Source organism: Pithys albifrons, chromosome 8, assembly GCF_047495875.1.
Source record: "Pithys albifrons albifrons isolate INPA30051 chromosome 8, PitAlb_v1, whole genome shotgun sequence".
Taxonomy (NCBI): Eukaryota; Metazoa; Chordata; class Aves; order Passeriformes; family Thamnophilidae; genus Pithys; species Pithys albifrons.
Genome location: NC_092465.1, coordinates 21,875,469 through 21,887,312, shown reverse-complemented (window position 1 = coordinate 21,887,312; position 11,844 = coordinate 21,875,469). Strand labels below are relative to the sequence as shown.

Sequence of the window (11,844 nt, the reverse complement as noted above, 5' to 3'; positions counted from 1 at the left end):
AAGAAACAAAAATAAAACTAAGAAGTTGGGGAGACAGAGTGCCCTAAATACTCTTCATGCCTCCTATGGCCAAGTAATGAAAGAACCAGCAGCTAAGCTTTGGTACACTTGGCTGTACAAAAAAAACCCCAATTACACCATCACCAGAGTACCAGTTAGATGAAGGACACCAAAAGCTCTTACTTATAAAAAGAAGGAATATTTTAAAAACAATATCTATCCACAGCACACATGAGTCATTGCCAGATAGTTACAGTCACTTCAGATCCATAGAAAAGCATCCCCTGACATATGGGAAGAATTCCCTATAAAAATCAGCTTTCCACTAAAATGCATTTCTGGGTCATTGACTGTTCAAGGCCTGACAGTGGGTAAGCTGTAAATAGTTAAAACTGTGGCTCATTTTCAAAGTGATAATCATTTTACTTCCACCGTATTTTGTCATCTTGTTAGCTGGAGAACTTAGAGAGCTCTTTGGGACAGGACATGCCTTTGGTGTCACATTGCATATGATGACTATCTTAAAGAGATATTTAGAGATGACTGGCATCCACCAATCTCTGTAAATTCCACTGGTTTTAAATGACCACCTGCAGGTACAGGGCACCAGAGGTGAGAATCTGGATTTCATATCTTGCTCGCTGTCTTCCTCTAAATAAGAGGATCAGCTTAGCATACACCCTCTTGTTAAAGTCAGGTCCTCTTTCAAAGGAAGTCTCCCATTTCACTGCCACTATGGATATATTTTACTCCTCAGAAAGGCTCTAGATTCCCGTGTGCTAGAGGCTCTTAGAGATCCGCACAAAGGAATTTGCAGAGATCAAACTCAAAGGCGTCTGTTGTATAAGATACAGCAGAAACAGGGACAAAACAAGAACAAGCAGAAACACTACCTTCACAGAAGCATTTCTAAATGTTGGCCTCATCCTTCTCTCATGCCGATATGTGTAAAACTACACTTAACTCTTCAGAGCAGAAGCAGTCTGCCACTCATAGCTACCCACCATGCAGGACGAAGCTTCTACCAACCCTACAACAGCGGAAAATCAAGTGGCAGAGACAACTTTGCTGTTCTCCTTTCACTTGCTGTGAGTTTCTCCTCCCACACACCACTGCTGGCCTCTGGTCTTTGCTGCAGAGCAAACCAAACAGGCAACTGCAGAATGTAGAGCAGGGACAAGAGTACCAGCTAGGATACAATAAGGCCTAGTGTTGGTTAAGACCCAAGTTTATGCCTAGTGGGCACCCTAAGTTGTGTCATAGCTCTGGTTGTTATATCTTTACTACTGTTTTTACAGTCAAGGCAGTTTAAAATCGAGCACTGCAGCTCCCCATTGCAACACTCCAGTTCAATACTGCTGAGTAGACACTGACGGAACCAATGGAGGTAGACAGGTGCTTGACTCCCAAGGATTACATTTGGAAACAGAACGCTCAGGGAGATTTTGCAAAAGATTTCAGCTATGAATTTAAATTATAGTTGTATGTGTAATCAGTACTTTGCAGAACTCAATTTGTTATGAGAAAGACAATCCTGCTTGAACAATCCATTTTTTGCCAGTATGCCAATTTTTTTCCAACAAAAGGGCTTTTTCCAAAGCTATCCTGTGTAACAGTTTACTTAAGATGTATGGAAAATACAAACCTCTATTTCTCTATTAGAAGAAATGGCATTTAAATGCAGTAGGAGAGTTGGGTTAATGTTATGCAGAAAGACAGTTCACGCTTAGCACAATAGGCCTTAGCACAATGCTTTATTCTTTCAGCAATGCTAGCTCTAAGTGAAAAGTACAAGTCATAAGCAAGTACAGCATAAAAAATCCTAGGGCCTTGCTGGTGAAAAGGTTTGCTCATTAAGGCTGTGTCTCATGCTGTGCTCAGAATAGAGGATGGCCCACAGCTCAGTTACTGAAAGCTTGCAAGCGTTAAAGCAGGCACATAGATATCTACTAAGAACATACAGTATCTGCACATAGGAAAACATTCATCCTTCATGATTTCATTACTGCATGTTCACAGCTGGAACATAAATGCACTTCATTCAAACAACAGCAATAAGCTATGTCTTGAAAACAAGTCATATGTAAATGGGTCTGGCTAGAATCAAGGTTGTAAGTAGCGTAAAACTGCATAAGTAAAATCATATGCTACCGCAATCTCAATTTGGTATTTGTTTTGGCTAGTGCTTTAAAAACACGTAGGTATCACAGTATTTTTTTAACAACTCTGTTGTAATACATCTCGCCATGCACTAACCCTGTGGTCCTCCCTCTGCCAATCAGTGGTTGAAGAGTATCACATTACATTAAGAAATTCAAGATAATGCAAGGACGTTTTTTTGTTCAATTTATTCATAGAAAAGTAGCAATTCTAACAGCTTGTAACTGGCCAGTGAAAGTTATGTTAACTGTAATTATGAATACAATCTTAAATTAACACTTCAAACTTTGACCTTCTTTTTCACAGAATGGAAATGTGTTTCTCCTCCAAGAAAAAGAATAGAATAAAAAAAAATCTACATAGGTTTCCTAAGATGCCTTCTGTAAAATACAAACGATTCTTATATTTAAGACCAAATCCTGCATGCATTAAAGTCAATAACTTTCTGGCTGAAAAAAGAATTTACTGAATGCAAACAATTTTTAAAGCTGAGCACTCTAAATCAATCAATAGGGCACTACTTAAAGTGCCCATGTCACAATATGAACTACCAGTAATACCTGGTATATAATGTATTAGATGAATTTTTAAAAAAATATTATCTGGAGTGATGTAATAAAAGAGTGTAATTGGCCCAAAGGACCAATTACACATAATAGGAGCACTACTTCCTTGGTGTTTTTTAAGATTTACATAGACAAAGCTCCAAATACTTTCTGACACAAGATGAAAGGTTGAATTATTGTCTACTTACAGGAGTATTTGATTGTTCAGTTAACTTCTGCTCCCACATCCTCAAACGTCGCTCCCGTTCCTTTAGTTCCTGCTCCTTAAAGCTCAGATCACGCTCCAGTTTCTTTAGTCTCTCTAAGGTTGCCTCAATTTCACATCTGCACAGAGACAATTTGTTATGTCTTGTCTTTTCCTGACAGATATAAATTGTTCATAATTCCCACCTGAATGTTAATTAAATGTGAAAGGCTGAAAAGTACAATACTAACTCAAGCAGCTCATTTAATTACCAAAAGCAATGTCTTCCAGAGCTTTAAGAACAAATGGCAATGTTTATACTTGAGAACAACACCTTCAAGTTGAAGAAAAAAAACATTTAAAAGAGTAAAATGCTATGTAATAACAATTTAAAAATGAAAATGCCTTCTTTCCCCTCAACATCATGAAACCTTGTGGGAAGAGTCAATCACACTGTTACATTTTCCTTTTCTCCACTATCAACCTAAAAGAGTACAGGCTCTCACTGTGGGAAAATAGCACATCCAAGTAGTCTATGTAAACAAATGAAATAATATGCATATTCCAAATGTTATAGATTTCTCATTTTAATGAGATCTCTGTCAGAGAGTAATGCTTACGAAGTACAGTGAAAGAATTCAGAACTGGAATAACCAGCAAAGCCTACTGCAAACTCTACCACGATGCTTAATTCTCCTGCAAAAATCAGCCATCTGAGGGCAAAGGCATTTATCACACTTCAGTCCTCCTGAGTGCGCTGTTTGGTGTGGTGGTCAGAACAAATGTCCCTCTCAATTATCATGCTTCAGATTTCAAGCAAAATTCTCTATCATATTTAGGCATGCAAAGGTCAAGACTGATCTCTGTGCTGGGTAGAAAGTGGTGACATGTCCTAATGAAGAGACAATAAGGGAATAAAACCAAAAAGCACTGGACAGGTCAGAAAGCTTCAAACATTCATTTCCCTATTATAAACCCTTTCTGTCAGGTGCAACATATACTATGCAATATACTCTGGGAACGACACACAGCATTTTGAGGGCAGTTTCAAGTGCAGCTTTTCTTAGTTTGTCTCTTGTCATCACTGCTACTTACATGTAACTCTATAATTGTTAAAATATGTAAATTACATTCTCTTTTAAAATAACGTTCTGCACTAGAGAAGTCCTGGTAACAATAGTTTTCTATGTGTCAAAAGTCTATTTTGTGCTGTAATTACCTCTCTTCATTAGACAGAAACTTCTCTTATAATAAAAGGTCAGTCTGCAAAAACAGTTGCATTCTGAAAAATAATTCCACTGCATAATGAAACAGTATAATTAAAGAGAAAGCTACCGTACATTGCCCAGTTAATGAGTCTTACTCCATAAATGAAGCAGCTTGAAACATTATACATGGTAGGGCATGTGGATTTGTTTGCTCCTGCAGTTCTGCACTCTGAGTTTACTGGTTTTTCTAGAACAATCTCATTCTGTGACATTGAAGAACACATACTGTATTACTAGAAACCATAATGACAAACATTCACAGACTAGAAACAACGACTGGCATTTGTTTATATGTCTTGAATTGCTACTGATACACTAATATAAGTATCACTAATAGACTATTTTAATCATTAGAACAGCCGCTCATGGAGAGAGGATGGAAGGAGAAATGCAGTTAGTATATATGACTAACTGCAGACAAATGTGGGCTCTCACTGAATTGGAACATCATTAGTTCAACAGTAATTTTTTCCTACTGTAATAAAAGTGACGTGAGAGAGAGCTCCAAAAAGATCACAGAATATGAACTTAAACATACAGCAGTCCTGTGCAACTCAGGCATAAGACAGTGTCCCTATTTAATGAAATAATATAAATGTGCAGTAAGGAAATTTCCAGTAAGGAAATAAGAAACTAAATTATTTTAAGGAAATTATAGAACAAGCAGGTTAAACTGTATCGATAATATAAACATCAGGATAAGAGAATATTGCAAATATTCTGCATTATAGGTAGGTCAAAATGTTATTTATGTTACCAACTCCACCAGTCACATATGGACTCAGCCCACTCTTAGTTTTCACACCAGCCAGTCACTGACACTGAAGATTCCAATTACTTGCTGTTAGATACAGTTTTTGCAAGTCTATACAGAAAAAACCTCAATTTGCCTTTAAGAGTGGGAAAAAATGTAATCCAGCTTGTCTCAGCTTTGATTTGCTTGGTAAGTGCAGTATCCTTCTGAAAGTGCTGTATCTGGAACACTAATTCAGAGGTCCCTCAAAGGAACAAGCATAACCTTTGCTTTTCCCAAGCCTACCCTTCTCCAGGGTTCTGATAGACAGGTTTCATTAAAATTCCCTATCTCATTCCACATCTTGTTTTCTCTACTGCTGGTTCCACTACCTCTTTGCAAATCACTATGGGATAAAAAAACATGAACTACAAAAAGAAGTAACAAGCAAAAGCAGAGATTTTTCAGTGCAGAAGTTACAATACATTAACTTTGGAGCAATTGTTTTTAGAAACAGTCATGTGTTTTAGTTTATCCTTTGGGATCACTTTACACATCTTTTGTCTACTTCAGGCACCGTATTTTTTGCATACTTTCTGTTAGTTTGACTTAACATTCATGATCATCTCCAAGGAGATACAGCTTTCACATCAGGGAAGGCAGCCACTCCCAGAACTTGGGTTGGAGAACACACCTCTTACCCAGCTTTCAAACAAGTCCCCACACAACTTGTGCACATCCTGTACTTTCTGTTTTCATTTTGGCTTAATTCAGAAATAATCTTTATTTTCAGGAAAATCATATCCCATCAGAAATTCATATTTTCTCTCTCATATTTCCTTGTCTCCAAGTTGTTTATTATTCCAGAAAAAATGCCAAACTTATCTTTATCCATAGTATCTTTATCTCCATAGTAGTAAGCTTTTCTGTAACTTGATAGTGCCAAAGAGTATTTTGTTTCTACACGGCTTTTCATTAATACCTTTTCAGACATTCCCCATCTGAGCAATGTAGGTGCATCAAACCAAAACTTCCAAGAAGAATTTGGGCTACCTGAGTCCCACTTTAAGAAATAAACTGACTTAAAGAATAGACGTTTGTTACCAAACATCAGGTAGCACAGCTTTTATTCTGTTATACTGGCAAGATTTAAGTAGTTATTTGATTTTCCTAAAGGCATTTCAGTCCTTGCTCATCTTTTAAATAAGTATTTTTACTATATTGAGGTGTATAAGAAACCTCTCACTGGAGGATATTTTATTTCCAGTTCTCTTTGTATTCTGTCTGCTGTCAAAATCACAGTATGATGTCAAGAGCCTCCATAAACAACAGTGGCTATGAAATAAGTTTTTGTACTTTAAATACCCGACATTTTCTCAAGCCTTAGAACATGAATTTGGGGGGAAGAGGGAATACAGATAATGCTGTAAAAGCATTGCCATAGGTAAAATCATTGGCAAACATTCGAGAGCCGGGTGTTGGTAAGAGGGCACTCTGAACACTGCGCTCCAGGGCTGCGGAGAAGCCACTGCAGGGGCAGTCCCGCAGCGCGGGTGCGAGGCTGGGCACGGAGATGAGCGTGGGGCTGGGAGCGGAGCAGGGAGCGCAGGGATAAGCGCTGAAATACGCGCGGGGGTAAGAGCGGGGCAGGTCGCGGGATAAGCGCGGGGGTACGCGCAGGGCAGGGCACGGGGATAAGCGCGGGGCAGGTCGCGGGATACTCGCGGGGCTAAGCGCGGGGGTAACTGCGGGGATACGCGCGGGGATAAGGGCGGGGCAGGTCGCAGGATACGCGCGAGGCTAAGCGCGGGGGTTAAGCGCGGGGCAGGGCGCGGGGGTAAGCGCGAGGATACGGGCAGGATACGCCCGGGGATAAGGGCGCGGGCAGGCGCAGCGCGGCGCTGCCGCCAGCAGAGGTCGCGCCGCCCCGGCGGTCCCGCCGCGGAGCTGCCGCCGACGCTGCTGAGTCAGGTCAGGACCGGCCCCGGCCCGCGCTATTTATACCGCGCCATGTGACCGGGGGCGTCCCATCGCCAGGTCAGTTTTTCCACTCGCCCCACTAAAACCCTACGTCTTGCCTTCTCTTGGAAGGCAGCGGAGGAAACGTGGGATGCCGAGCTTGACACAAGCCCCATTTCCATGTGCTCTTCCCCATCCTCCACTCAGTCCCAGTTTCTTCGATGCCGGCGGGCTGGGAATCTTTCAGTATTTCTGTTCCCTGCTTGTCTGGTGCATGGCCAACGCTTCTTAATATAGACTGAGGCACGATCATCTGCAAAAGTCTTCTGCCTACGCAGATCTGCTTTCAACTTTCCTTCCCAAACAGAAGACTGTACTGGGGGAAACAGCAAGTTTTCTAACCCACAAATAAGCTTCAGGGACAGGTTTTTGAAGTTTTGCCACATACTGAAAAAGAGACTGGAAATATAACTGTAAAACAGTCACGTAATAAACTTTTCTCAAATCTCATCTTCATTTATAATCACTTATTCATAACAATTACAATCAGCAATAGCCAAAATCATATGCTCAAGCAATGGTGGGGCACTGTGCAAAAACAGGGCTGGCCTCAGCATATGCAGGATGCAGGGACACACAGTCATGACAAAGGAGAGAATGCATAAAAAATGGCAGAACACATATAATTGAGGACAAAGAGAGGCTTGACTTGAAAGGGGCTTTTAATGCCCTTTATCATTCTTTGGTTTTAGTATTAACATTGCCTATACACTTCCTATGAAAATTGCATCAAACATACACATAGCTGAGTTCTTTTGCCCCCACACTACTGACTGAAAACTCATAATTGGTTTTCAGATGTGAATCACAAAACCAGAAACATCATGATACCTAAACCAGTGTAATAATAAATACAGAGTACAGCTAAGTGCATTGGCTCCTAATGCAAGTTTCGCAACATTCTGGGCATTCCTGAAAAACAAGGTAAGTTACATTCTAAAAATACCTCAAGCACACATATTTGCTACCAATACATCATCAGAGTCTGATGTCTTTCTGAAAAGAACACTCATACCATTTTGACGTACAACCACTGCATTTTCATCTGGGAGGAAGGAAACCTACCTCCACTCCGCCTTGTTATGCAGGAATGAGTTACACTGGTCTGGTAGGTTGCTGTCATTTGACATAGATTCCAGGATTGAAATTATCTGCTTGAAAGATGGCCTTTTCTGAAGACAAAGGAAAACCAAAACAAAACATTTGCATTCATATACAACTATTAAAATTATCTGCAGGACTTTTTCAACTGAAAAACCACAAGCAAAAAAGAAAGTAACCCTCCTTCCTGAACACAGCATCGTACAAGGGAACTGTAAGTTTGTAAATGTGGGTTGGTTTTTTTTGGTGGTTTTTTTTTGTTGTTGTTGTTCTTCCCATTGAAGAAAAGGTTAGTTTGGGAAGAATCACACAGTCACAACAGGATTCAAGCCTTAGCTTAGTCTCCCATGTCTACCAGTATAACAGCATTAGAATAACAACATCAGTAGCATCCGTAATCATCTAGATTCTTAATTCTGAAGTATAAAGTTTTTGTCCAGAGGAAAATGTTACCAAATACAGAAGGCTGGACCCATCAGTAACTGGTAATTAGACAGATGGCCTTTTACAGGTATTAACACAAACTCTTCAGTTGTGAACAAGCTATTTAGCCGCCCATCACAAAAGGGTTACTGGCTGCAGTTCCCCTCTTGCAGAGGAGAGACTTCAGAAAAACCTCTCATTTAGCTACCTCAGAGCAGCTGGGGAAGAAGTGAAGATTGAGGATAGGTAAGGATGCCTCATCTGGCAGCAAAGCTCATGTCAGTGGTGTCCGTGCTATTCCAACCTGGGCTTACTGAACTTTCTGTTCAGGGCTTTCCATCCAGCACCCACTGTGCTCACTAGTCACAAAGGGCAGGTAAAACTTCTGTATTTTTTACTTTCCCCTTAGTCCCAAGGGAAAGCTATGAAGTAGGATAATAACTGAAAAAGCCACAGTTAAATGTGTTTCTTGAAAGAGTGCTGACTCTGTTAGTCTGTTTGACAGACCCCAGACAAGGTTGGGACAAAAGGTTGAAACAAAATGTAGATACATAATAAGGGGATGATGCACATTCTTTCTCTATCGCGCCTTTAATTACACCATTTCTGCTAAAATTACAGATGCTGCAATTAAAACGTGCATTTTAATTTGGGAGCACAAAAACAATTAGGAACAATGCTGAGGTGTCTCTTCGAGGAAGATCCAAGTGATTTCCACATTATGAAAGAAAGACAATTTCTTTATTTTAAATGTCAAACAGCATGAAAAAGTGTCAAATGCGTAACAAAAAAAAAGACAAGCTCTCTGATATTGTAATGCTGCACTATTCAGCTGTAACTGGAGGCTTTGTCTGTCATTTTTTGGTCCATCTCCATGTCTTCAGGCAACGGGCAGTTGGATAAGCTACACAGATTTTCTTTGCAACAGACACTTGCCCCAGCCACCTATGTGCTTATGCAATTTGGCCCCCAGCCCAGCATCCATGGAGCAGCAGCCTGGGCACGCATGGCAACAGGTGCCTGTTCACCAGCACTTGTTGACATAGCCCCTTCCACGGAAAAGCGGCAGGGTCACCCTGTGCCTTTACAGGGGCCTGGGGGAGGCAGCAGTGCTCCCGTCCACATGCGTAATGCTGCTGGACCCAACACAGCTGAGCAGATCCTCCCAACACACACAGTGGAAAAGTCGAAACCTCCCCAGGCAGGGAGTGTGCAGCGCTAGGGGTACAGAGCACAAAATCCATCCCTGGCACCAACAAGGACAAGTCCAGTGCAGTTTTGCAAAAGGACAACTTTTTGTTTGCAAAATGACAACTCCAGTGCAGCAAAAGAACCATTCAACTGCCCTCACAACCCTTCTTGTTGCTACAGATGCATTTCTTGTAACCACATCAATGGATACAAACTGTTGAGGTGATTCAAGAGCCTCCCAAACAGTAAGGAAGCTGCCAGACAGGAGATTGTGGCTCCCCACCAATACACCGAGGGTCATGCTGCTGCTACACAGTGTTCAACAGAGTGACAGGTATATAATGTGCCTGTACTAAACTAATTCTATTTTCAGGAAAAGACCAAGAGCGAACATCCCCATGCTGCATTACTTACAGTATTTTATGGCTTATTAAGGATAATTGTACAAAACACTTCCATGAGTTTTGCTTGCCCCTTTTTTCTTGGAAGTATACTGGGAAGTATAAGGCAGTGCTGACACTAAGTGAGCACAGTCAGCACTACAGTCAGACCTGCCTGGAGTAACTGGAGTGGAGATAATGACAGAGAACAGGGCTTTTACTAGGGGTGAGCAAAAGGATCAACCAACCGATTTGGGAGGAGCAGCAACACACATTCAGTGGGTCTTACACTACAGGCAAAGGAGCTGCTGAGCCTTGCAACTAGAGCTGGAACAAATGCAGAGTCACACAGTACTGTCAAAGCTTGTACATCTCTGGCTGTGCAATTTCTGTGAACAGCCAGCAGCTACCCTGCCAGCTTTGTAGCTGTAAGATTTACAGGTACCAGCTTACCATGGAGACAAAGCTGACAGGAAGACACAAGCCTACACTGCCACGTGGGTTTTGTTGGTTTCTTGCCCCCTTGGAAAGGATCATTTCATTTAATAAATGCACTCTAAGTGGTGGTGAGGGGTTAAAACTGGTAAGAAGTGATTTGTGAAATTGGGAGCCTAAGCTGAGAAACTTTAAAAAAAAGGGTCTATTTTCAGTGGATAACTGCTTAGTACTTTCTAGGAAGTCCTTATAAGAGATTCTTAAAATATCAAGGCTTGAGTCACCTTTGAAAACTGGTTCTCTTTATACCTGAGAAGCCTCATACTGAAATCTTTAAAATATATACCCCTGTAGAAATAAATCTGACTAACGTTTTCATTCTTCCACTTAATATTTCTAACTGAATAGGTCTGCATAAAACCAGGATATTTAATCCATATGACTTTCATTTCTTGCTTATTCTCTGTTCCCATGTTTCTGATTTCCATTAAAATACTCAGTGATTTATAAACATCTTTGATGTGGGGATAAACTGAAAAAACAGATGAAATGAGAAAGAATCACTCACCTGTGTTTCAAAAGCAAGTAGCTTCACTAAACAAAAGCACCAGTGATGAGCAATCTTGTTTCTAGAATCTAGTACTCAAGCAAAAGCAACTTGTTTGGTAGAAATTTTAACATGTGAACTGTTTATTTCAACTAGCAGTTTAAACTGCATAAATACTACCATTCCAAATATTGCGCGAAGCAATGCACTACAGACATTTTTCTCCATGTATGATGAAATTTCCAAGAATTCAAAGCAACTCTGTTCATTCCCATGAAGAAGTTATGGTATAAGCAGTGTCTGACACTCCAGCTGCTTTGCAGCCGCTCTCTAAGAGTAGCCCCACAGTAAACACACATCTCTTTTTTCTCATGGCTAAGCCACCAAAAGTTACCTCATGCTTTCTATGGATAAAAGTATGCACCTTAGCAACTGCTTTTGAGCAGCTCACATCCTCAAGCTCAGCCCTGCTTGACCTTCAGTAGCCTCTTCATGCATCAACGATCTGATTTTCTACAGCTAATCCAGGCAAAAAGGGAATGTTATACAGAGCACTATTTCAGAGGAACGTGCTCCATCTTTTGGCTCATGCAGGCCACACAGCCTTTTATCAAAGCATTTTGAGAGCTGTGAGTAGTGATCCTTTCCCAACACGTGACTGAATAAGTCAGTCACATGCCCAAATTGTGACCAGGGATTACTCCATTTCAGTTATGTGAACAAAGTATTTGTAATTGCCTAACAGAAGAAGAGCTGCATGAAAAAAAACTAGCAAAGAGCAGACTGTCAGAAAAACTCCATCTCACATGACATTCACTGTTTGGACACATCAGTGGC

The 11,844-nt window shown here is 40.8% G+C and overlaps 1 protein-coding gene across 8 annotated transcripts in view; it reads right to left on the bottom strand.

Moving 5' to 3' along the window:
- Positions 1–11,844, bottom strand: part of MAP3K20 (mitogen-activated protein kinase kinase kinase 20) — a 96,678-nt gene that overhangs the window by 37,274 nt on the left and 47,560 nt on the right. For all 8 annotated transcript variants that reach the window (XR_011698430.1, XR_011698432.1, XR_011698433.1 and 5 more), the window contains exons 10-11: positions 7,996–8,102; positions 2,915–3,050 (exon numbers count right to left, since the gene is read on the bottom strand). Coding sequence is in view for 4 of the 8 variants with exons in the window: in XM_071562350.1 (XP_071418451.1) it covers positions 2,915–3,050; positions 7,996–8,102 (243 nt within the window). In the remaining 4 variants the exon portion in view is untranslated. The remainder of the gene's footprint in view (positions 1–2,914; positions 3,051–7,995; positions 8,103–11,844) is intronic.